The sequence below is a fragment of the Antechinus flavipes genome, chromosome 5, assembly GCF_016432865.1.
Source record: "Antechinus flavipes isolate AdamAnt ecotype Samford, QLD, Australia chromosome 5, AdamAnt_v2, whole genome shotgun sequence".
Lineage (NCBI taxonomy): Eukaryota > Metazoa > Chordata > Mammalia > Dasyuromorphia > Dasyuridae > Antechinus > Antechinus flavipes.
In genome coordinates, this window is record NC_067402.1 from 19,110,068 (window position 1) to 19,137,301 (window position 27,234).

At 42.7% G+C, this 27,234-nt stretch overlaps 1 protein-coding gene across 1 annotated transcript in view; it reads left to right on the forward strand.

Annotated features, from left to right (window-relative positions):
* Window positions 1-210: 210 nt before the first annotated feature.
* Window positions 211-27,234, forward strand: part of ENTPD3 (ectonucleoside triphosphate diphosphohydrolase 3) — a 36,284-nt gene continuing 9,260 nt past the window's right edge. The window contains exons 1-7 of the mRNA XM_052001338.1: window positions 211-250; window positions 1,343-1,387; window positions 6,961-7,088; window positions 14,384-14,501; window positions 20,072-20,222; window positions 24,177-24,336; window positions 25,289-25,522. Coding sequence (XP_051857298.1) covers window positions 211-250; window positions 1,343-1,387; window positions 6,961-7,088; window positions 14,384-14,501; window positions 20,072-20,222; window positions 24,177-24,336; window positions 25,289-25,522 — 876 coding nt within the window. The remainder of the gene's footprint in view (window positions 251-1,342; window positions 1,388-6,960; window positions 7,089-14,383; window positions 14,502-20,071; window positions 20,223-24,176; window positions 24,337-25,288; window positions 25,523-27,234) is intronic.

The following is a 27,234-nucleotide window of genomic DNA, read 5'->3' on the forward strand; positions in this document are numbered from 1 at the left end:
TCTTTGCACTGATTCTTGATTTATTTCACCTGGTCCGAATAACTCCAGTGACCAAACATTTCCTTGATGCTTCGATCTGAGGGAAGAGGGAAATCTCAGAGTATTTTTTTTTTTTGAATGTGTGCAAGTTACTTTGACTATCCTTGAGTTGCTGTCTACATAAAATTGCCTTGATGTGTTTTTATCTCACTTACAGCTTAAAAAAAGAAGATGTTTACTGTTCTTTCCCGGCAGCCCTGTGAACAAGCAGGTTAGTATCTGGGAGAGAGAAGGACTTCATCCTTTATTCCTCTTTCCCCCTAACTTTCATTGTCAAGGAGCCATGATGGGAAGACCAAGAGATAAAAGAAAGTTCTTTGAGCCTTAGGGGAATGGACTTTAGCTTAAGTGATTAATCTGGCTGAAGAACAAGGGAGTGAGTTCCAGGTTTTTGGATGATGAGCTTTTTTGGAAGAGTAGGGATCCCTTCTCAGTCATGGTTTTAAATAATTGAAGAAAATGCTAAAGAGAGGAGTGAAAATCAAGCTATATATACATTTTCCATCTAATTGATCTCTTGATTAATTATCGACTCCAGATTAAGAAACTTTGCTTTAGAATAATGGGCTGTGAAAGAGTTTTTAGGAAATATTGGAGAGAGTACAGGACTTGGAATCAGGAAGATCTGATTTTGAATCCAGCGCCCGGCAGTTGAAAACTGTGTGACCAGAAGCAAAGCATTCGACCTCTCTTGTTTTGCTCAGTCCTAAATTTCCTTTTCAGTAAAATGAAATTGATGATACTAATGTTATTTACCTGAATTTGGTATTATGAGAATCATGGGATTTCAGATTGAAGAAGGACAGGAGCCTTAGAGATCAGCAAGTCCAATGTATCATCTCATGTTCAGATGAACTAAACTGAGATCCAGAGAAGAGACAGAGCTGGGACCCACACGCTCTTTAAAGCTCTAAACTTTCCACTCTTCCCACTGTACTAAGAGGCCTCCCTATTTAGCATCAGATGAGATAATGTCTGTAAGGTGTTTCACATACATTAAATCATATGTGAATGTCAGTTATTATTTGTAAACTGGAGCTAATAGATCATAGCTTCCAGATTGTTGTGAGGCTCAGATGAGATCATTATACACTCCCCTTTATGGAAGGAGCTTTTCCAACTTTTAAGCACTTGATAAATCCCAGTTTTTCTTAATAAGTCATTTGCATATTCCATGGGAGATAAATGCACACCTACATCCTTCACACAAAACACTTGGCCAGAGGTGCCGAGCTGGGTGTGAGTAGGATATCCGGCCAGCATCAGATGATGGCTCTTTATTTTTATTTATTATTTTTTACAGTTGGTGTTCCAGTATCATGGAAATCTCAAGCTGTGCCACAGTCAGGTATGAAATATATAATTAAAATGTTTGGTTAAACCTCCATATTATCTGCATAACCTGTAGTAGATGTTGTTTCTTGGTGATATTTTCTCACCCAGAGCAGAAAAAAAAAATTACTCTTCTCCTGTGGAAACTGTTGAAAATGGGAGTTTTTACCAGAGAGCTTCCCAGGATCGTATAAAACTCAGTTTTGGGAAGGACCCTGTGGTCATCTAGTCTAATCCAGACACATATAAGACTCCCCAGTGGGGTACCTGACAAGTGGCTTTGCTTGAGCACTTCCAGGAAGGTCCACTTCCCCAGGCAGCCTCTTTCTCTTCGGGATAACTCTGGTGATTAGGAAGCTTTTTCTGACATGGAGTCTAAATCTGTCTTTCCTCCACTTCCTCTCATTGTTCTTAGTTGTTCCCTCTAGGGTGAAATAAAATCTGCCTCACTTAAATCCAATTCACTTGCAAGTCTAGACAGCACTGTCCTGACATCATTGGTCCCCTTTGAGAATGAACACGACAAACCAACCAACCAAATCTAATCCCTTTTCCAAAAGACAACCCTTGGAATACTAGAACATGGCTGTCAAGCCTCCCCTGAATCTTCTCTAAGCTAAAACTCCCCCAATTCCTTCATCCCATCATGTTGCCCATTACTGGACTGGTAGCTCTCCTCATGAGACAGGCCGGGCAGAATCAAGGGTCTGGAGGTTAATCTTAGAGACCGTTGACTCCGATTTCTTCATTTTACACATAAATAAGCTGAGGCCCACACAGTGAGTTGCCCAAGAACCTGAAACTTGAGCTCAAGTCTTCTGACTCCCAGACTAGCTTTCCCCCTTCCCCCACTATACTATGCTAGTTCTTTCTACATTAAGCAAATTTTCTTTGGTACTTTTAGTCTTCGGTTGTGATTTCCTTACCTTAGGAAATGTATTAGAGTTTGTTTTTTTTAGTAAGTGAGTCTTCCAATTTAGGATTCAGGGAGAGGTGTCTCCAGGGCTGGTTCATCCCTAGGATTGACCTGTTTTCTGTTATCCTGTAAGACAATGAGAGTTGGATGAGCTCATAGTTACATCGCAATATGACACTCTAAGAGGCAGTGAATGGTCTTGGAAAAAACTGTGATTTAGATGTCAGAAGGCCTGGGTTCAAATCCCAAGTCACTTAACATTTCCTTATCGGTAAAATGAGGCAGTTGTGAGGGATCGGCAATTCTTAATTTTTCTATGTGTCATGGAGCCCCCTGGAAGTCTAGAGAAGTCTAGATCCCCTTCTCAGAAGAATGTATTTAAGTGCATAAAACAAAATGTATAGGATTGCAGAGGAAATGAATTCTGTTAAAATAATCATCAAAATCGTAAAACCAAAGGCAAGAGTTGGCATTGACATCAAATCCAGAGCCATGGATTGAGGAGAAACTCAGGGAATATTTGTGAAATGGTCTCCACGACATGGAGAAGTAGGGATGGGATGGGTAAGTGGACAGAGAGCTGATGGAACAAGGAACTTATGAATGACCTCTCCAAAGATTCTCTAATTCTTATTTAATAGACTATATTTTGAAAGGAGGTGATGTATACAATGGGAGAAAGTACTGGTTTGAGAGTTAAAGGGCCTATGTGCAAATACCAATTTGGTTATATGACCTTGGGCAAGATTCGGGCATCTCTTGGGACTCAAAATGAGTGAGTTGGTCCAGCTGGCCTCCAAGGTCCCCCAACCTCACAATCACAGCTAATCCATCCCTGCCTCATTATTCAACGGCATCCTTTATTCCCCTTTCCCCCTAACTTTCATTGTCAAGGAGCCATGATATGAAGACCATATCTTAAAAGAGATAAAGAATCTCTTAAAAGATTTTAAAAAGTAAAAGAGGTAAAAGAAAGTTCAATTCTTGATTGTTTGCTATAGACATAATCTATGAACCTACCACTAGATGAGGGAACCATTTTTCAGTTGGCATCATTATTACTTTCTTTTTATCATTGCAAAGATCTGAATCTTTTGGGATCACTTTGTCCAACTTTTATGTTACAGCCCTTTAAAGAAACAGAGCTATAGAGAAGGAAGGAAGTGATTTGCTCAAGGTCATTAACTTGATATCAACCAACCCACAACCATTTATTAAGCACCTACTACATGCCAAGAATTGTTGAATATACTTACAAAAAAAGTATATTTCATCCTCACGCCATTGATCTATCTGTTGAAAAGACTTCCAGTCTTGCTCAAATATCTTGATCCCTTTCCAGTGAAGATCAGGAAAAGGAAGGATAATGGATGAAGTTAAGCAAAGAGCCTTAAGCTCTGTTTTGACTTGATTCCTTAGAAGACCTTTCCTTGCTCCTGTTGTCATCTATCCAGCGGAACCATTCCCAATAATCCTAGCATTCTGCTGGGATTATCAATCTCTAATAAGTGTTGAAAAACATTAGATGACAATTCAGGTGAAAACTGATATGGGCTGACTGGATGACTTCCTGAATTGAAGACTTTAACAAAGCTTTATAGAAATGCCTTTTAGGGGGGTTGTTTCCTAACAAAGACAGGCTAAAATCCTTCATTTCCATTGATAGTTTTACTGATGGCCATTACATGCCTCACTTGGAGCCTAGGTACCATGGGATATCCAGAAAAGATTGAAGACATTGCTTGCCACTTATAGCCTGTGAACTCGGGTCTCTGTTTCTTCTTTTGTAAAATGAAAGGATTCGTCTAGATGACCTTCTAAGTCTCTTCGTGCTCATAATCCACCATATTTAGATAGACTCACCAGCCATATAACTCGAGTCCTAATTTATTCCTGTGTGTGAATACTTGCAAGGGATAACTTTATGTATTTATTCTAATGATACCATCTGAAATGTCTAACGAAATGCAAACCTTCAAGGTTTGCAGAATATTTATGAGCATCTCATTTGAGGTTCACAACAATAGTAAACCTGTAAAATTGCTGCTACAAGAATTATCATCCTCTCACTAGAACGTCAGTTCCTTGAGGGATTTTTTTTCTCTTTGTATCTCCAGCATCTCATTCAATACTTGACATATAGGAGATGCCTAATAGATGGTTGTTGAATTGAGTTACATTTTACAGAGAAGGAAATTCTGAGAATAAAGGTGATTTGCCTGTGATCACAGTAGAGCTAGTGAATATCAGAGGTGGAATTTGAACTCAGATCTCTCCTGTTTCCAATAACCATCGAACCACATTGTCTTTTACCAGAATTTAAAAATATATTAAGTCTCTCAAAAGAGAGAGTTTTTTTTTTCCTTTTTTATTTATGGAGGCACACAGGATTAAGTGATTTGCAGAGCTAGTGTCTAAAGCTAGATTTGAGGTCAGGTCCTCCTGACTCCAGGGCTGGTGTGCTATTCACTGAGTTCCACTGCTGCCCCTTCAGCCTGTTTTCTTTGAAGTCTCCAAGGAAGGAGACTGCAGGGGCAGCATGCCATAATGTTGGGAATTAGGAAAAGATGCGTTCATATCTAACCTCAGACACTCAGACTAGCTGGGCTTTAGTTTTTCATCTATAACATGAGGAGGTTGAGCCACCTTTAAATCTATGATCCTGAGCCTCCATGCCTCCACAGCCTCCTAGTATTTCAGGATCCCAAGCTTTTCACCACCTCTGGTCTTCCTCTGCCCCTTCAATGTCCATTGCAACGAAGTAGCAGCAAACAGAGCCCAACCTGACTAATTCTGAGTAGAGGCACTCAAGTGGATATCCCATGATTCAAGCTTTCCAAGGCTCCAGGGGCCAGGGTGCACCTCCAGCAGGGCAAGAGACAACTTGCCACAGAGGTAGGCCCGTCTTCGTATGTGAAGTCACCACCTGGGAAAATTCCTCTCGGATGAGTTTTGGCTTTGACTTTCTACTGTCCGTCCTGTCCCACTGGGAAAGAGCACCCGCGGCTCTGCTCCCAAAGCCTGCCTGCTGGGCAAGTGAGGATGAAACCAGCTCCAGGGTGAGCTCATAATGGTATCAGAGGGATAAGACGGGGAAGAAGCTTAGAAAGCATCTCCTCCAACCCCCTGATTTGCCAAAGGAGGAAAGAGATCAAAAGAGATGAGGGGACCGGCTCAATGACGCAGGGATGTTCACAGCAGAATTTGAATTCACACCCAGGACTTTGGGGACCAAATCTGGGGCTCTTTCCATTAAAGTTTTCTGGCTGTGCCTCTTCCAAGCACTAATGTCACTTGAGGGAAAAGAAACTTACAAAGGTTCTTACAAAGAAGGGTCACACTAATGATGTCTTAGAGTGACTTTTCCCCGTAGTTTGCAAACTGAGGAGTCTACTGTTACCTGGGAATGGAGAGGCTTTGTGGGTAGTGAAAAGAGCACTAAATTTGGAATCAGAGGTCTGGGTTCCAATCTTTGCTTTGACACTTAGTATCTATATGACTTACACTTAGTATCTATACAATACACTCAGTATCTATACTATATACTTAGTATCTATACGATACACTTAGTATCTATCCAATATTCTTAGTATCTATATGATACGCTTAGTATCTATATGACTTTTGCCTCAGTTTCTCCAGCTCTAGCTAACTCTGGATGGAGGGAGGGAGGACTGGGTTGATTTCTCTGTGCCCTTGGCACAGTGCCTGGCACAGAAGAAGCTTCTAACAAGTGCTCATTTTTCTAATGCCTCTGAGTCCTTCCCATTCTAGATCTGAAGTCTGGGATGTTATTTGACGCTCATGACAACTCTCTGAGCTGACTACTGCAATTATCATTAGCCCTGTCTTACACACAAAGAAATTGAGGCAGACAGATTAAGTGACTTGCCCGGGATCATACAACTAGTGAGTGTCTAGGATGTCATAGAGACTCGGGTCTTTTTGACCCAAGATCTAGTACTTTGAGATTTATTAGTTAATGATCAGTCAAATGAAAAAAAATTGGGATAATCCCAAAGAGAAGGAAGGGAGTGTTAACAAGTTACAAAAGGGTCAAAGTGAAGACTGGGGGAAATGGACATTCTGGAAGCTCTGACTAGGCTTTTATTCTCAGGACTGCAGCATCACCTTCCAGCAACCCAGTAACCTAGAACTTATAGTTTCTAAGGAGAAGTCATCATTAATGGGAACCTTTTAAATATTCCATCACCTAAAGCTAAGGGTGCTCTTCTATCAGCCCATAACATACAGTGACTTTGGCTCAACTGGAGAAGATATGAAAGTGTCCTATTTTTAGAACACTTTTTTACTTTTCTGGTGTCCTGGAGCCCTGAATCCCTGGAGCTAGTGATCATTTTACTTCCTTGGGTCTAAAATGACCGGTCCTTTGCTGGAGGTCTGGGGCATCACTGCCAGAGAGCAGCAGAGTCCTGTAGAGAGAAAGGGAAGGAAAAGAGAAGAGGATTTGGGTTCCAATTCTCCTCCTATTCCTCATGTGAGCTCTTCCCCATTCTAGGGCTCAATTTCCTCTTTGTAAATTGAAGGGAATCAATTAGATGGTCTCTAGTTCCTTCTTAAAGAGAGTTTCCCAGAACCACCGAGCTCAAGAGGACAGTGACTGTGTCCTGCAAGTATCCTTATCTATAAGGGGGCATGTCTTTCCATTTCAGGCTTCAAGGCCCTGTCTCGGACCCCTGCTGTGGTTGCCTTGGTGGTCTTACTCGTAAGCGTGGCTGTGCTGATGGCCATAACGCTCATTCAGATCAACCAGAAAGAAGTCCTGGCCCCAGGCCTGAAGGTAAGAAGCCCCTGATTGTGAGGATGTGGAAGAGGCGGCCTTCAGAGACAGCATGATACTGATTTTGCCTCTTTCTGTTGTTGGAAAGCTCTGAGATTAAGGAAAAAGAAGGGAGGGATCTAGATGATCCAATGGATAGAACACTGACCCTGGAGCCAAGAAAACCTGAGTTTAAAATTGACCTCAAACACTTAAGACTTGCTAGTTATGTGACTTTGGGCAAGTCACTTTCTGGCAACCCTAGAAAGAAAGAAAGAAAGAGAAGATCTCCTATGTCAAATCTGTTGAGTGGGAGTGAAGAGAGAGATAGCTGAAAGGAAGGGATGACCGTGTCCATTCCCAAGCTGAATAGGCTGTTTGTGATGGCTGACTGAGCAAGCGCTCAAGGCACAGGGCAGGCTCTGTCTATGGTGGGGATGAGAGTGAGCTACGAAGAAAATGGTTTTGCTTGGTTTACAAATGCATATTTTGAATCATTTTTATTGATGTCTTTTGTTTCCCATCAGTCATTTCTGAATATACCCCTTCTCCCCACCCTCATTTTTCCTTATAACAAAGGAAAAAAAAATCCTGACACATCTGATAAGACATGGAATATTTCATACTAGTAGTCCCTCATCTCTGAAGAAAAAGGAAAAAAGACAGGGCAGCTAGGTGGTGCAGTGGACAGAGCACCAGTGCTGAAGTCAGGAGGATCTGAGTTCAAATGTAGCCTCAGACACTTAACACTTCCTAGTTAGGTGACTCTGGGCAAGTCACTTAGCCCCAATTGCCTCAGCATTAAAAAAAAGGAAGAAGGACTAATGCTTGTAATTTTAATTCTGCTTCCTAATTATCCCTGGGTGTTTAGGTCAAACTCATGACAGTAAACCATGGGGAGAATAAGTTCAAAGACAAGAGAGAGCCAGAAAGAGAAGCTAACTTTCTTAGCTTCAGTTTTTTCCTCCATAAAAAGGGAATAACAAGAATAATAATACCACTTTGAGGAGAAGCTCCTTCACAGGCTTGCTCAGTCAGTCAATATTTCTTTTCTTTCCTTTTTTTCTTTTTTGCTGAGGCAATTGGGGTTAAATGACTTGCCCAGGGTCACCCAGCTAGGAAGTGTTAAGTGTCTGAGACTAGATTTGAATTTAGGTCCTCCTGATTTGAGGGTTGGTGCTCTATCCACTGCACTATCTAGCTGTCCCTCAATAAACATTTCTTAAGCATTTTCCAAATTCTGTCCTTCCATCCTTCCCTCCTCTTCCACCTTCTTGAGAAGGCAAGTAATTTGATACATGTGCAGTCATGTGTGCCAAGCACTGTGCTAAGGGCTGGGAATTCAAAGAAATGCAAAAGATAGATCCTTCCCTCAAGGAGTTTACAATAATAATAATGATAAAGCGGTAGAGGATGCAATATGCTTTGAAGAAATAATAATCTGGCAGACTGTAAACTCCTATGACACAGGGACATCCTTGTCTCATGCTCCAGAGCCTTGCTGATTGAAATGAATCGAATAAAGTGACCCTGAATTCCCCCGTTAGAGTTTTGGACCTCGGGACTAATCCTCTCAAGCTGGCTCTGTTATTTGTGGTCCCGGGAGTCTGTGGTTAGGCTGAAAGTAGCTGAGAAATCCACACCCTGTCCTTGATTGAGCCTTTTCTACATCAAACTTGTTGTTGGAATTGAAAACAGAGTGGTTGGTCAAAGGTTACTTTCTGGCCATGGTGTCCATCAGAAAATAGATAGGAGATACCCTTCAGACCATGTTCCTGTGCACTTCAACTAGTATTTGTTGTCAAAATAGGATCGCAAGTTTTGAGCTGAAAAGAATTTTCATGGTGATGCAGTCCAGCTATCCATTTTACAGATGAGGAAACTGAGTCCTGGGGTAGACTTGTCTAAGACTACACAGGTTCTAAGATCTAGAAAGAACTGAGATTCAAAACCAGGTTCTCTCATCGTAGCACTAGTCTCTCCATGGAGTTTCTAGGTTCTACAAAGCGTGTCTGGTCTTGTTGTGTAAAGCTAAGGATGAGGTTAATGTCTAACCCACGCTCTATTGTCTGGGTTTTCTTTTTTTTTTAATTTTATTTTATTTTATAATAACTTTATATTGACAGAATCCCTGCCAGGGTAATTTTTTTTTTACAACATTATCCCTTGTACTCTCTTCTGTTCTGATTTTTCCCTTCCCTCCCTCCACCCCCTCCCCTAGATAGCAAGCAGTCCTATATATATTAGATATATTGCAGTATATCCTAGATACAATATATGTTTGCAGAACCGAACAGTTCTCTTGTTGCACAGGGAGAATTGGATTCAGAAGGTAAAAATAACCCGGGAAGAAAAACAAAAATGCAAATAGTTCACATTCATTTCCCAATGTTCTTTCTTTGGGTGTAGCTGCTTCTGTCCGTCATTTATCCATTGAAACTCAGTTAGGTCTCTTTGTCAAAAAAAATCCACTTCCATCAGAATACATCCTCATACAATATCGTTGTTGAGGTATATAATGATCTCTTGGTTCTGCTCATTTCACTTAGCATCAGTTCATGCAAGTCTCGCCAGTCCTCTCTGTATTCATCCTGCTGGTCATTTCTTACAGAACAATAATATTCCATAACATTCATATATCACAATTTACTCAACCATTCTCCAATTGATGGGCATGCATTCAGTTTCCAGTTTGTGGCCACTACAAACAGGGCTGCCACAAACATTCTGGCACATACAGGTCCCTTTCCCTTCTTTAGTATCTCTTTGGGATATAAGCCCAGTAGAAATACTGCTGGATCAAAGGGTATGCACAGTTTGATAACTTTTTGGGTATAATTCCAGATTGCTCTCCAGAATGGTTGGATTCGTTCACAGTTCCACCAACAATGTATCAGTGTCCCAGTTTTCCCACATCCCCTCCAACATTCATCATTATTTTTTCCTGTCATCTTAGCCAGTCTGTATTGTCTGGTTTTCTGTGGGGCGATGCGATGAGTAGGATGGTCCTTTAAATCACTGACCATGGAAGCCATCATACTTGGGTGCTGGGATCAGTGTTTAGGATTATAATGGGCTTCCCTGAGTTCATCAGAAAGCTGTAATGGGAAGAGCCTTGTAACAGGAAGGGGAATCCCGAGTCCTGAGGCTGGGTTTCTGCCAACTTTCTGTTTGATCTTAGAAAAATCACTTTTCCCTTCCTACTGTAAGATGAAGAGATTGGATTGGGTGATCTCTAAGGTCCTTTCCAGATCTTAAAAAAAAAAAAAAAAAAAAAGGTTCCACAAACAAGTCCCTGCTTAGGCAAGATACAATTACAGTGCGGCATCTGTAGCTACATGCACGTGTGCCACGCCTCTTTACTGTAGTCTGGTGGCTTTCTCTGTAGGAGTCTGGCTTCTTTCTTTCCCACAACATGAGACAAATGTTAATACATCTTCTCCAGGAATATTCATGCTGAAACTGGAGGGAACTAAAGACTCTGCTTTGGAAAGCAATAGATCACCACAAAGAAATAAGAGCAGATTACAGTTGGGGATTGGAGATCAGAAATGCCCCAACCTTGGGGCCGTGCTTCTGAAGTCCCCCTTTCCTTTACTAGCAGGTTAGATCAGCCCCACAGAGGACAGAATGCTGCCAAATTTCCCCCGATGTATTAGAAGGACTCATCCTTTTATTCCCCCCCTTTTATTTGGTAATCTGGTCTGACCTAGGTTTTATGTGCGTGGGAGAGCTGGTGTTTTTATTTTTATTTTTTTTTATAACAAGCCTTCTGATGTGCCTCTGTACCCAGATGATTAAGCTGTTTTTGTGCTATGTCCAGGACACAATGCCAGTGTCATAATTATTTACAAGGATGTCTCTTGGAGAATGTCCCAGACTGGAATCTCAGCAAGCCCTGAAAGGGCATGTAGACTCTCAAGGTCATCGGATCATAGATCTCAGAGTTGAAAAGGACTTCAGAAGCCAGCTAGTCCAACATGTGCATGAATAAGAATCCCTCCTACAATATACTCGACAGGTAGTTACTCATTCTTTGCTTGAAGACTCAGGGAAGAAGGAAAAAACTGAAATAGTTACTCAGTCTCTGCTTGAAGACTCAGGGAAGAAGTATGCATTACACTTTTGTATGCTTCTAATTATTGAGGGATTTTCTCCATATATCAAACCTTAATTTGCTTCCATTTAAATTTGCATCTTTTGCCCATATTTTAAAAATTGATTATCATTGTTATTGTGTTATAGTTTATGATGGATATGTCTAATAGACTTGCCTTTTTGTATATATCTATGAGTTCTTTATGCCAAAATGTAATCAGTTTTTGGAAATGTGCTTTAGGAGACTGAAAAATAAGCGTGCTCTTTAAGACTTCCATTCAATAACAACTATTGCTGTATCAAATCTAGTTTTCCCAATATTCTGTTCAAATCCAATTTTTTTACTTTTTGTATTTTCTATTAAATCTTATCAGTTTCTAAAATTTCTTATTTCAGAAATAGGACATTTAAAATCTCTTGTTAAAGTGAGAGTTTTACTATTGAAGTCTTTTGGTATTTCATAGTCCTAAAATCACAGAGATGACCAGAACTTTTTCACCTACTAATATAAACCAACTCTGGTTTCTCCAAGACTTGTCCAAGATGATGCTAAAGAAATTCAGGCAACATATCTAATAAAAAAAATTAGAGAATGAAGTTTCAAATATCCTTGATAGATTTTGTCTTTCATTCCTCTCTTCCTTTTGGTTTGTTTTTATCAGAACACTATTTTTATAAGAGAAATCTGAGCACATAATTGGTGTGAATTTCTTCTGAGATATAGGTTAGAATCTGTCAGTGGTTCTCAAACTTTTGGCCTAAAGATTAATGTTGATGATTGTTTTAATCCAGTTATCTGATCGATGCTTTCTCATAACCAAACCTAAAAAAGCAAATTTTTAAAAATTAAGATAAAGGGTCATAGATTAATAAGTAAAAGGGACCTTGGAGATAATTAAATCGAGCTGTCTCATTTTAGAGTGAAAGAAATTCAGACTCAAGTTAGGTGATACAGCAAGTCATACAAGTCATAAAGAGAGTAATAATGTGGATTAAACCTTTAAATGTGACTTGCAGACTTTTTATATTTTAAAGGCGGAGAACAAATAAGAGCAAGTCCCTTTCCGCCTTTGCAGCTTTTTCTGTTTTCGTTTTTTCTAGGTTTCTCCATAAGATCCCAGGGAATATTTGCTTAGACAAGGGGATCAGTTTCTTTGGGCAGGATCACAATCGGGTCTACAGAAAATAAGCATCTCCTACCCCCGGCATGCCCAGCCATTGGGATGGGGACTCAGTCTTGCCTCTAGCACAAAATTAGCTCCTCTTGTTCTGATCTTAGCCCTTCTCTTTGCTCACCATCGGATGTAACTGTGTGAGCATCTAACACAATGATATTCAGAGCCTGTAACTCCTTTGAGTCTGCTCTGGGGAAGCAACATCAAAATCACTGGCCTGGAGCAAACCGAAAACAAATTCAGCTGCTGGGCTAACAGAGGGAGGGGGCCATGGATCAGAGCCTGGGGTTCTCATGAGGAAGAGGAGCAGGGCCAGGAGGAGGGGTGCTACCCCCCAAGTGGAGGAAGCTCATCTGCTAACGCCTCATTTTAACTAACAGATCTGAAGTTCAGTTGTTTCTACCTGCTGAAATTATATAAATGCCGAATAAATGTTTTTCCTTCCAATTTTTTTGTTCTGGGCTTCTAGTTCCTCATCTGCAAAATGAAATAATGATACTTGTACTTCCTACCTAAGAGGACTGTTGTGAGACTTCTATGAGAACTAGTCAGACTCCCTAAAGAGGGGAAGCAATTGCTTTTTTACTGGCTTCCACTGTTGGAGAGAATATTCAACAAGGGGAACTCACCCACCTGAGAAAAGCTGAGAAATAGACTGAGAAATACCAAGGTGATAGACTGCAAAGGGGCAAAGCTCAGGTTCCAGTCTCGGGGTCCAGATGTGGATGGAACAGAGTGATTCCTACATAGAATACAGTCACATACAAGCAACGGCTCCTGATAGCTTCAGTGCTAGAGCAGAACAAAGGTTGGCGATGATCCAGCCATTATCCTCAGGATCTTTGTGTGTGTGTGTGTGTGTGTGTGTGTGTGTGTGTGTATTATTTATATGTGTGTGTGTATTTATTATTTATTTATATGTATGTGTATATATACATATATATATATACATATCTGTGTGCACAATGTGTTTTTATACACATTTTACCTTTATTTATAGTATATACTACATGCTAACAGACATACAATATTGTAAGCCAGTCCATTATATGAATACAGAAAGGATCTTAAGGACGGTGGTTGGTTTTTTCCATCCTGTTGTTCTAGTGCCTGGCACATGGTACAGATGCTTGCTGGTTGTTTGATTTAATTAGCATGGATCTCCTCCTCTGGGAGGGCTCCCTTTCTAAATTAATATAATTTGTCCTCGGCAGTTGCCCAAGACATATAGAGACATGCTCAGGTCACCGGCCGGGAAGGGTTAGATGCAGACATCAGACTCGGTTCTTCCTGATCCCAAGCCTGGCCCTCTGTCTGCTCTGCCATGACACCTGTCCAGTGTGAGAGAACCCTCAGATAAAGTGCTCTCCAGCTGCACTGTCTCTAGAATATGTGACCTGCTCTTACTGCCAGCCTTTCCAAGAAATCCTAAAAGGTGGGGTCCGTCTGGGCAAATTTAAAATGGGATTGCTTCTTTTTTCCCAATAATATTTTAAAGCAATTTTAGGCTTTTTTTTTTTGAGTTCCAAAGTCTCTCTTTCCTTCCCTTCTCTTCTCCCCTGTTGAGAAGGCAAGCAATTTGATATAGAAGGATTGCTGCTTGGATATCATTGCCTCAATCAGTAAATGTTCCTTGAATGTCTGTGGAGTACAGAATAATATCTACAGTAGAGATCTAGAGGCAGCTGGATGCTCAAGTGAGTAAAGCACTGGGCCTGAAGCAGAGAAATCCAGAGTTCAAATCCAGACCTGAGATGGTCATTTAAAAACTACTTGCCTCAGTTTCTTCAACTATAAAGTGGGAGAATAATAACGTCTACCTTCCAGAAGTGTTATATGGATCAAATGAGATAATATGTGCGTGTCTCCCTGATAGAATGTAAGCCGCTTGAGGTCAAGGGTTATTTTGCTTTTGTCTTTGGATTCTGGTGGCAGACATATACAGTGAGTGCTTAATAAATGCTCATTAAACTGAATGATAGATGGGTCTCAGAAGCTTTGAGGTAAGGGAGTCTTCTGATATTCTCCTGTTCTTTTGTTTAGTATGGGATAGTGCTGGATGCCGGATCATCGAGGACTACTGTCTACGTGTACCAGTGGCCAGCAGAGAAGGAAAACAACACAGGGGTGGTTAACCAGACCTACAGGTGCAGTGTGAAAGGTAAGACCCTCGTCCGCTCTGGGGCTCCGAGGGTTGAATGTATCCCCTGTAGAATGATCTTTCCTTCAGTGACAAACAGGACAAGAGAGAGGCAGGGCTCTGCTGATAACTTGAGTAAATCACTTTATTTTTGACTGCAATAAGGTTAAGTTTTTTGCCCCATGTCATAGTCCGTGAAGATATGAGAATTTGACCCCAGTTCTTGCTGATTGCAAGTCCAGTGTGCAAACCACTGCACTGCGCTACCTTTCAGGTCCCTCCCAGCTAAAGGCTCTTTGTAAGTTCATTGCAATGATTCCATCATTCTAAAGGTTCCGAGTCCCCGCTCCTGTCTCAGGGTAAGGCACCCTGCAGGCCTCCTCCTTTCTTGGGCCCCAGTCAAGGGGAGCAAAATCATGGTCTTTGTGGTGTAGACATGTGAAGTCAAAGCTCTTTGAACTTCTCGGAGGGGGTATCACAAAAGTACAGGGGATGGTCGGGCGAGGTTCTCCCTCAGCAATTTTCAGGAACACCAGGGAAGAATGGCCTCTGCAATTACTTGTGCCTTTGAAACGAGACATGCTCTTTCCAAGTGGGAAAATGATATGTGTGGGTAAGTGTGAGGTTAGGCCGGGCTCTAAATAAGGTCACGTGTGGGAGGGTACATTCCTGTATTCCGCCTCCTTTTAGGAGACCTGAATTTCATCCTTGTCGGTTTACCTTTGCTTGTCTGAAATTAGTGCAAGGCAATTAGAAGTTTCTGATTGTCTCTTTGAACGTAGAGCAGGAAGGCAGCCATCCATCCGTACGAGCAAGTGACTTCGATAGGCGATAATGGTAAAGATGGACCTGTTCCTAAGGCGTTAATGCTTGCAAAATTCTTTAATGCGGTTTGCTATTGGAGTCTCCCAATAATTGTCAGATAAATCGTCGGACCGCTCTACAGAAGGGGAAGCTGAGGCTGAGATAGTTTAAGTGACTTGCCCAAAACCCAAGAGCTAGTAGATAAGCTTTGGATTCAAGTACTATCCACAACTAAAAAAAAAGTTGGCAAGAACTAAAGGTCTAGAATCATAAGGGAAATAATGGGAGGGAAACAGTAGTGAAGGGGAACTAGAACCTTAAATAATCCTCTAAAGCAGTAACCCTCAACAGTATTTGGAACTGATTAAAAAGTAGAAAAGCTGAGTAGGGGAATAAACCATATAAGAGTAGGTTCAATAATCTAGTGTCCAATGGACATAAAGTGCTTGAGGAAGGACTCCCTTTTTGACAGGAACTGCCAGGAAAACTGAAAAAGTAATTTGGCAGAAACGAGGAATAGACCCACATCTTATACCAAATGCCAAAGTCAGGTCCTTATTCCAAGTCGAAAGCTCTAGTCTGGTGTCTCTACTCTAGTGAGTCTTTGGGGCCTGTCTGTTTGGGGTTTTTTGAGTAGCAGCAGCAGTATTCTAACATGATTTCATCTTTGGTCCCAGTTGCCCCCCTAAGTTTGGGGCCACATCTCAACTCCCACCCAACCTCAGAATCAAGACAGCATGATGTTCCTCGGGACAAGGGAGTCCTCCTTTCCCATCCTCATTGTTTATAGGATGCCCCACCTAGAAGCTCCCACATAGCTCCAATATCCACGAGGCCACCCAAAACCACACCATTAATTATATTGCTCTAGAAATTTAATGAGAAATTCATTTACCCTAGGGGACTTTTTACCCATTGTCCTTATGTAACATAAGGATATTTTCCCAACCTCTTTACGTAAGGCTCTCTGCTATAATCATTATATGGAAAAAAGTATCACATAATTATAGAATTCTAAAGGCTCTCAATGGCCATTTAGTCAATCAACAAACATTTATTAAGCCCCTACTTTGTTCCAAGCACACTGTGCTAAGTGATGGAAATATAAGGATAACAAATGAAATGATTCCTACTCACAAGGAACTTCCATTCTAATGGGGGAAACACCAAGGACTCTCTTTCTGTGTGTCTCTGTCTCTGTCTATCCATCTATCTATCTCTCTATCTCAGGGGTCCTCAAACTTTTTAAATAGGGGGCCAGTTCACTGTCCCTCAGACTGTTGGAGGACTGGACTATAGTAAAAATAAAAACTTTGTTTTGTGGGCCTTCAAATAAAGACACTTCATAGCCCTGGGTGAGGGGGATATAATCGTCCTCAGCTGCTGCATCTGGGCCATAGTTTGAGGACCCCTGCAGTCTATCTCCACAATATACATATATATATTTATATGTATACATATATTTATCCATGTATATGTATATACAAGTATATAATATATAGACTCATTCATGTATGTGTATGTATATATTGTCACCTATATTCTATATGTATATTTATATTAATCCTGTATATATATATACTTATAAAGAATAAAATAAAATGAGTAAATACAAATAAACTTCAAATGGGCAGGAAGGTCCTAGTAATGGGGTGAAGCAGAAAAGGTTTCCTACAACAAGTGATGCTTGAGCCCTCTCTTGAAAGAAGAGGACTCTGGGAGACAGGGAAGAAGGAAATATGTTCCATGTGTGTGGGACAGCAAGTACTAAGGCAAGGAGACCAAATGTCACATATGAGGAACAGAAAATGGACAAGTTTAATGGATTGCTCAGTGTGGGATGGTGGCCGATGTCCGTTGAGGCTAGAAAAGTGGTTGGGGCAGGAATTCGCACTTACACACATTGATAAGTGACCATCCAGCCCCCGAGGAGAGCTACCCCTCACCTGCACAGGGAGCTCCACCCACTTTGTAAATGAAAAGTACTAGGTCTCAAGAATATTGTCTGGCCATTGGGAACATTCTCAACCAATGACCATTCTTTGAGAATTGGGGAGAAAGAGGAAGAGGAAGGAAGAAAAGGAGGAGGAGGAAGGAAGAAAAGGAAAAGGAGAAAGAGAAGAGGAAGGAGAAGAGGAGAGGAGAGGGAAGGAGAGGTGAAGAGGGAGAAAAGGGAGGAAAAGAAGGAAGGGAAAGAAGGAGAAAAGGACTTAGCCTATTTTTGGATGGGTGTCTTTGATTTGAGGGTGACAGGAGCCAGCACCACTTGCTATAAATGGATTGTTCCTCTTTCTTCTGGGCAGCCCCACGGCTCCAAAGAAAGGCTGGTTGACCAGAAGCCCTGACATTACTGTAAAATGAGACTTAAATAGCCAAGTTTCATGTCTCCGTGTTGGCACAACCTCAGAAACTGAGATTTCTCGGCTTCTTGGGGGTGTGAAGCCATCTCCCCTCCACAGACTCAGCAGCTGTAAGAGTTAAGAAGCACTGGGCAGCTGCAGGTTGGGCAGTCCATCCATTCACTCCTGGGAGCTCTCCATGATGTGGGTGTTTGTCTGAAAGCCCCCTGCAGTGGAAGAGAGAACGACAGAGCACCAGGACGAGTAAAAAGAGACAATCCTCCATAGTAAAAAGTGCCGGATAGGGAAAGGCTCACAGCTCGGTCATTCTTTTCTCCACTCCCACACAAGCCATTGGCGCCTCTTAGACAAGTGGCCTTGAAAAAAAGGGAAGCTAGAAATCAGGAGTCGCAAAAGCAAATGTTTTCTCTCATGAAGAAATTAATCAAAAAGCATTTCTTAAATGCCTGTTAGAGATGTCAGAACCTGCCCTAAGTTAAGTGCTGGGGAGACAAAGTCGAAAATGAAATTGCTCTGAAGGCAGAAGCCTTCAGAGAGCTTTCATTCTCCTGGGAATACAACATGTCTCTACCTATATCTAAGGTAGGAGATACAACATATCATAGGGGTAATTCCACCATGCTGCTGGGATGTCTTTGAGAAGAACAATTTATCGGGCATTTTACTGGATCTTTCAGGCCAGAATTCCTAAAACAGTGGGATGGGGCTGGGATTAATGTGTGAAATCCAGTGACTCGCCATCCCATGATACTTGCAAGGCCGTTGATTCATGCCCATCAAGGAACCAGAAGGTCTAAAAGAGGAAGGGCAGCAGGACCCTCTTCTTGGCTGGGAGATTGTGCAAACCAGCAATTGCTGCTCCCAAACAGGGGAAGGGCACTGCATGCTGGAATATCACAATAGACACACCCAGATGTGGATATAAACATCTTCAAAAGAAACTGGCTGGGGGGAAGAGCACTGGGGCAGAGGGGTGGCAGCCGGTACCAACTGTTGTATCTATGCTCAGGTGGCAGAGGGAGCTCCAGGCAGTGGGTTTTTATATCTCGCACCACAGTTCCGACTTCCCCCAAACAATCTCTATCTTCCTTTCCTATCAGAAAGTCAGGCTTGTGGTTCTTATGTCATTTCAGTTCATTTGGGATTTTCTTGGCCGAGATAATGGAGTGCTTGGCTATTTCCTTCTCTAGCTCATTTTAAGATGAGGAAATTGAGGCAAACAGGGTGAAGTGACTCCTCTAGGGTCATACAGCCGGGAAGTGTCTGAGGCTGGATTTGTACTCAGTAAGTTTTCCTGACCCTAAGTTTTCAGAACTCAATCCACTGCACCACCGAGCTGCTCCAATACTACGTCAGTCACAGGGTGTCTCAAAAGTCTCTTGGGACGCCCTGTGGAGACCGTGGCTCGGGTTCACCATCCTCATATGTGAAATGAAGAGATTAGACTATAATAGATGGACGATGAGGTTTCTTTCAGCTGTGGATCTCGACTTATGATCCTATAACATTATCATACCATGTTCAGAGATAGGATAGTGCAGTGGTAATCAAGACAAACCTGAGTCTGTCCCTCTGCTTCTGATCATATGTTCCTTCTTTCCAAGCATCTGTAAAATAATATCAGTAGCATCAAACTTACAGAAATCTAGTGAAAGATGCACTTTGCAAACTTTAAAGAGTTATCAGTGATTATTACTTAAAAATCAATCCGTGGCCCTTTCCAGCAATGAGATGAACCAAATCAGTTCCAATAGAGCAGTAATGACCTGAATCAGCTACACCCAGTGAAAGAACTCTGGGAGATGACTAGGAACCACTCCATAGAATTTCCAATCCCTCTATTTTTGTCTGCCTACATTTTTGATTTCCTTCACAGGCTAATAGTACACAATTTCAGAGTCCGATTCTTTTTGTACAGCAAAATAACTGTTTGGACATGTATACATATATTGTATTTGATTTATACTTTAATATGTATTGGTCCACCTGCCTTCTCGGGGTGGGGGTGGGGGGAAGGAGGAGAAAAATTGGAACAAAAGGTTTGGCAGTTGTCAATTATCTATGTCTATAACTTGTAAATAAAAAGCTATTTTAAAATAAATAAATAAAATTTAAAAAAATAAAAATAAAAATCAGTCCCTACATTAATTTCAGCCAGGCTTTGCTCCTATATTATTCCTTCTCTTGGGAGCTGCTTGATGGATCAATTCAGTCCTCCATGAGACTTGCCCACAAGAGCTTTTTTCGTAGGATACCACATTGTATCCCTTATTTCTCCCCTTAAATCTTATTCTTAAAACTCAAAAAATAAATAAATGATGAGACAATCTGTTGCTGCTAACCGATAAAGCTGGGAGCTGAATGAGCGAATGGTGCTTATTAAACACTCACTAGGTGCCAAGCATTGTTCTATGCCTTTCTTTCTAGGCTCCGGGATTGCCAGTTATGGAGGCAAACCCCAAGCTGTCCCCAGAGCTTTTGAGGATTGCATGCAGAGAGTGAAGGAGAAGATTCCCGCTGACTTGCACAAAAGCACACGGGCTCATTTGGGAGCCACGGCGGGGATGCGGCTGCTAAGGTAGGGTCTTGAAAATACTACCTGACTTATAGAACTCCTTGGGCCTTCGGTGGTGAAACTCATCAAGTATCATAGCTAGATCCAACGTCTAAAGACCGATAAGAAGAAAACACATTCATTATTTGAATAGATTTTAAATAACTTTGGACTTTGGGGTGTCTTTCTGTTTGGCCCAGATGATAGAATGAAGATCGGTGAGTGGGTTGAAGGTTCAAAGTGGGCAGATGTAAGGAAACGTTTTCTGGCAAGGAGAGCCATCCCAAAGAAAGATGACCCACCTCCAAGGGTATTGGACTTTTCACCATGAGAGCTATATCTACGATAATATAATGGAAGTTCCTGCTCAGTTCTTTGAACTGAGATTCTGTGAACTAGAGATTCCCAAATGAGTTCCTTTCTTTGATGATTTAATGGAAAGCTAATGGTCATACATTGAAAAACAAGAAAAAGAAAAAGACAGCAACAAATCTTGCTTGTGACCTCTCCTTGTGGTTCCATGGGAAAATGTAGGCTTTAGAACACATGGCCTTCAATATAGCTTTCTCTGTAATTAGTTGTTCTTTGAGCAACAAGATTCATTCATTTCGGTTACATATTTGTGTAACTCCTTCTCATCAAATGTAATGAAGAATCCTTAAGTTATAGGCTCTGTTTCCACGTGAAATCGTTTATTGGCTGCCATTTTCTCAAGATGGAAGACTGAGTCTCTAATTAAACTGAAGGTAATACATCGGGTTTATACCACGTTCCATTCAAATCAGTCCATTGGAGAGCACATGGAGTAGGGAGAGTGAGGAAGATATGGATTTAAGTCATAGACTGATAGAACCAAGAGCTCACTGACCCAGACTGTTGTATGACCCCGGAAAAGTCACCTCATTTCTTAGTGAAGTATAATCTCAAATGAGATATTTGTAAAGCTCTTAACGCAGTGCCTGGCACATAGTGGGTGCTATTTAACTTTTGACTATCATTATTATTCACTATTCTAGGTGATTCTCTAAGAAGAGCTGATGTAGGTCTACACTGGTCAAAGTACTTTCCGCTTTGCTAATTCCCTAACCAGTGAAACCACAGATCAATCTAAAACAAACAAACAAAACCTCAAATAAATCTTCCGGCTCCTTTGGGAGGCTATCATGAACCAGACAGACAGAGTTAAAATACTGAGGGCTTGAGCTAAAGAGGAGCCCTCGTTTCTTTTTGGACCATGACTTGTGCCCCCGTCCCACTGTCTTTGAATGTCCTTTGTAGTATTTCTCTGCTGTATAATTCCCTTGAAACTTGAGATTGGAAGTGTGGGTAGGGAACGTGTCATTAAAAGTCCTACCACGCCGAGGCTGCCCTTGGTTTCAGAAACAAGAACTACTCCTGTCTTCGGTGGGATGGGAAGGTGAGAAGAAGATAGGGTCTGGAATCCCAAGTCCTTGATTCAAATTCAGCCACGAGATTCTGTCTGCTGGACAAGTCACAAGCTTCCCTGGGCCAATGTTTCTTCAGGTGTAAAATGGCAGAAATGGACCAGACGGTCTCCAATATTTCTTGTGGCTCCAAGCCTATGACTTCATGAGCCCAGCTCTGGCTTGTGGGTCGATGGTGCTGCGACAGAGCAATCTCTGAAGGCCTCATGTTCTAGATTCCCCTGAAAACCTCGACTCTCCAGTGAGGGAGTCAGTCACTCCCCTGACTACATTCAGCTCCCCCCTTGTAGTTCTCTGCCTTTGTTTCTCTGTAGCCGCCTTTGGTGAGCAATTGGAATAGGGAGAAAATCGGAAGTCTCGGCTCTTCGCTCGAGGAACCCCAGATGTAAATCAGTGTCTGACTGGATTATTTACCCAAATAATTTGGAAATTTTTTTGCTCCATAGTTTCCCCCAGTATGATTGCTCCAAAGAGTCGGCGTAGTGTAGTGAACAGCGAGTGGATCTGAAAGCCAAGAACGGGGTTCAGGTCTCTCCTCTGACACACACCGGCTGTGTGAACCTAGCTCAGTCACGTATGCTCTCACTATTCTAGCCAGAGGTGTCAAGCCAGATGAGTATATAATTGGGAACTGTTTACTACAAATTAAATAAAATGCAATACAGTGTGGCTAATGTTAGTGTGTGGTTTTCTAAGTCAGTACGAGGCCCTGATTTCTACTTGAGCTCACCACCACTGTCTGGGCAAAGCTTTAAGCCTGTGAGTTACAGAGAAGACAATGACTCGTCCAGGGGATGACACATTTCTCTGTCCCAGAGCTCCCTCGGTTCCACCGTCCCACTCCCTAGCCCGATCCTACAATTGCTCCCAAAACGTCCTCTTGGCTTTCTCCCCTTCCCCTTCAATGAGAAACTCTTAACATTACTCACATGAGCAAGCCCATGAGAGGACTTACTATCTGGGAAAAGACTCGCTTGAGAAAATTAAATGAGTTATTTCATAACAAGTTTTTTCTTCCCTACGAGGCAATTTAATTTATTTCTAAGAGGAAAAGGAGTAATTATAAAATGTTTTAATGAGGGGCCCCAGCAAAATCAAAGGCAGAAAAATAAGATGAAATTGGATGTTTGGTTATGATGGGAACTGGGAAAATAGTGATTTGTGTGTTTTTAAAATTGATGATAGCAGGGTATCCTCAAAGGGAAGCCAGTGTCTCACTAATAGAATTGCTCTTCCTCCTTGCTCTCCCCTCCTTCTCTTTTTCCTCCTTCTCCTCCTCTTTTTTCTCCTCCTCCTCCTATTCCTATCCTTCCCTTTTCTTCTTCTCCTCACCTTCTCCTCTTCTTCTTCCTCCTCCTCCTCTTCCATTTCATCCTCTTCATCCTCCTTTTCCTCTTCACTCACTCAGTCATTTACCCAAGGTAGGGAAGAGAACAAAAGCAAGGGGGACCATAAGGAAGGGGAGCAACGTGATGAGGTGGACATTTTAGGGAAATCACTCTAGCTGGAAGGAAGAGGCAGGGAGTACAATTTTCCAGGTGTGGGTAGGGAAGGCCTGCAGGGTGGGGCTGAGGTGGACCAGGGGCCAGTCAGGGTCCAGGGAGGGAAGAAGTTGCTTCAGAGATGCTATGAAGGTAGGGACAAAAGGATCTGAAAAGCAACAAGTGGCTTTGAGTAAAGGGCCTGGGTCCAAAAACCAGTGGGTCATTTAAACTCTGTGGATCCGTCTATACCTATAATGCAATATGCAGCTATGATGCACACACATTTCTACATCGCCATATATCTCTCTATACATACATATGTATCTATATCTACATATGCACATACACATTTCTATGTATATGCACATATCTCTCTGTAAACACACACACACATTTGTATATATACACATACACACCCCTCTGTATACCCACAGATTCACATTTATATATCTATATACACACATCTCTGTCTCTCTGTCTCTCTTTCTCTCTGTCTCTGTCTCTCTCTCTCTGTCTCTCTCTGTCTCTCTCTCTCTCTCTCTCTCTCTCTCTCTATATATATATATATATATATATCTCACATAAAATTTTAGCTGTTATTACTATTTGCCTTCCCATCTGATTGGTGAATCTGCTGCACAGAGGGAGGGTGCCGGTGGACTCGGTAATAGAGACACACCTTGTTGGTGACCCAGGCACGTTGCTCAGTGCTTCAGGAAGCTTCCTAAGATTCTAGGTTGTCGATCTGCATTGGTAGAGGGAGTTTCCACCTGAGAATCTTCCAAACAGATGAAGTCCTGGGTCTAGAGCAAGATCCCCCCCCCTTCTCCTTGGAGGAGCCCTTTTCCCCAATTGCCCAGTGGAGCCTCCCCATGCTGGCTCACTGGGGCTCCCCTGGGGGGCTTCAGCTGGTGCGGAGTATTTCTGTGCCATGTCAGAGCCTCTCCCCAGGGTGGAGGTGACAAGGGGTTCCAGGAGCATTCTCTGGGGTGTGGTAGACTCTCTGTCCTTCCCTTCGCTCAGCTCTTTGTGTTCTGTACATTGCTTAGGTTGCAAAACGAATCCGCAGCTCGAGAAGTCCTTGCAAGCATTCAAACCTACTTCGAGTCTCAGCCCTTTGATTTTAGGGGTGCTCAAATCATTTCTGGGCAAGAGGAAGGGGTGTATGGATGGATTACAGCCAACTATTTAATGGGCAATTTCTTGGAGGTGTGTGCAAACAACCGCATGGTTTCTTCCTCTTGCTATTTACTGTCCCGGGGGTGGCAAGCTTGAGCCGAGACCCATGCATGCTGACCCAGCATAGTTGTCGGATAGAACTCCCACTGCATATGGGACCAGAAAACACCCCCCAGGTACCGCTCAGGAAAGACCCTCCCCCAGAGCATAGGTTTCATTTTTCTGTTATATCCTCCAAGCCTTTGCATGCAGTAGGCGTTTAATAAATGCTTGCTGGATTGCAGAGACAATCACAAATGTGCATCCTGGAGGTAGTTTGGTGGTAACGTAAAACCAGACTGGGTGTGGCAGTGGCAGGGAGAGAAACTTCTTTGCCCATTTATAGGGACTGGAGCCCAGCCTCCAGAGCAGGAGATGTGGAAAAGTAACTCCAGCTCCCCTGCCCTTCTCCTAAAGAGATTAAGAACAAAGCTATGTGCTTGCTTTTATCTGAGCCCTTATTGGACATTTTGGACTTATGAGGGGCCTCCATCTGTCTCTAGAGGGCAGCAGCGTGTAGTGAGAGATCCCTGGCTCTGGTCGGGAGAACTGGGTTCAAGTTCTGTCTCTGACACTATGTGCCCTCCCTGCACCTTCCTGGGCCCCTCCCCTGTAAAATGGGGGGGAGGGAGGAGCTGGTACTAGGTGACTTCTTAGATCTCGGACACCTCTAAATCTGTAGTTCTGCCCTCTAAGGTCCCTTGGAATCTAAATCTGTGATCTTAGGATTCATTCCATTTGATTGGAGGGCTTCCCCTCCCCCACCTTATTCCCTCAAGCATCCGTAATGGCCCCATGGCTGCTGTGCCAACAAACCCCTCCCCCAGAGCAGCTTTCCTGACGTAGAGCCCGGCACCCGCTGCTTCCCCGGAGCTCAGAGACGGGCCTGAGAGCTCAGCCCAAGCTAGCGTTGGGCGTCTCCTTCTCTTCCCTTCTGCTGCAGAAGAACGTGTGGAACACCTGGAGCCATCCTCACGGGGTGGAGACGACGGGGGCGCTGGACCTCGGCGGGGCCTCCACCCAGATTTCCTTCGCCCCCCAAGAGGAGGCCGGGCCCAGGGCCAACAGCACGGTGCAGGTGTCCCTCTATGGCTACGACTACACCCTCTACACCCACAGCTTCCAGTGCTACGGCCGAGACGAGGCTGAGAAGCGGTTTCTTGCGAGGCTCTTCCAGGTAAAGGCAGGTGTGGCTGGGCCAGGCGGTGCCATGTGGGGGCTGTGACTGTGGGCAAAACCCCAGACACAGCCCCCACGGAGGAGGGGGCTGTGGTAAAGTGAAGAAAGGATTCTGGGTTCGAATCTTAACCCAGATACTTATTATCCTAAGGGAGTCAAACAGCCTGACCAATAGGAGCTAAGAACCTTTTTTATAGTAAAGCTTTTTATTTTCAAAATATATGTAAGGATAATTTTTCAACATTGATCCTTGCAAAACTTTGTGCTCCAATTTCCCCCCTTCCCCAACCCTTCCCCTAGATCAGGGGTCCTCAAACTTTTTAACTAGGGGGCCAGTTCCCTGTCCCTCAGACTGTTGGAGGGCCGGACTATAATCAAAACAAAACCTTTGTTCTGTGGGCCTTTAAATAAAGAAACTTCTCTAGCCCTGGGGGAGGGGGATAATCGTCCTCAGCTGCTGCATCTGGCCGCGGGCCATAGTTTGAGGACTCCTGCCTAGATGGTAAGTAATCCAATATATATTAAAGATGGTAGAAATATGTGTTAAATCTAATATGTGCATACATGTTTATACAATTATGTTCCTGCACAAGAAAAATCAGATCCAAAAGGGAAAAAAAAGAAAAAAGCAAACAACAGAAAGAGTGAAAATTCTATGTTGTGGTCCACACTCAGTTCCCACAGTCCTCTCTCTGGGTACAGATCCGTGGGGCTGGCCTGAATCAACTCATTGTCGGCAAGAGCCACATCCATCAGAATTGACCATCGTATAATCTTCTCGTTGATTGGCTAAGAACTTAATTGATTTCCAGGAAGAGTTTTCTATATAGGGCTGCAGGGCTTGGTAACTATCGATGAATGACCAAGAGTGTGCATGTAGGGAAGCACTGAATCTCACAGTTGGGTAGGATTATAGCATCCCTCTAGATGCACCAGAACCTGTACAGAACTCCCCTCCATAACAAAAAGCTTGTCCAGCCGGCCTTCAGGAAGGGCCCCGGAGAATCCCACCGCTTCCTCCAGTTTGGATCAGATCTAAGAGTAAAGGAGGTTGGTTGTTGCTCAACTCTTGTTATTGTCCAACTCTTCATAACCCCACGGACCATCCCATCACATGCCACAAAAAGCTGAAATTAGCTTATCTTCCATGGATACCCATTACTACTGGTTCTGACCTTAAGGAATCTAATCTCTCTTCCATTTGACAGCTTCTAAAGCTTCGCTTGACAGCCCCAGTTCCTTCTTCCAATTCTTGTATGACCACCTAGAGGCCTTTTATCATCCTGGTTTCCCTCTTCTGCCTGGTTTCCAGTTTATCACTCTCCTCCCTAAAATGTTGCCCAGAACTGAGCCCACTACCCCAGACGTGGCTCGGCCCAGGGCAGAGTGTCTCTTGCCCCCGTAAGTCCTGGATACGCTGCCCCTCAGCGCAGCCCAATATACCACATCAGCATTTTTGTGCCATCATAATACACTGTTGATGCATATTGACTTGACATCTACTAAAGTTCCCAGATTTTTTTTCAGATTAAAATTTTAGCCAAGTCTTCCCTATTCTTGTCCTTGTGAAGTTGATTGTCTGAATCAAGTGTAGACAGATGGATAGATAGACTAGAGGTAGAACATTTATTTTATATTTATTCAGACTAAATTCATCCTAGTGCACAGATCTTTTCGGAGCCTGACTGTCATCTCATGTTAGCTATCGCT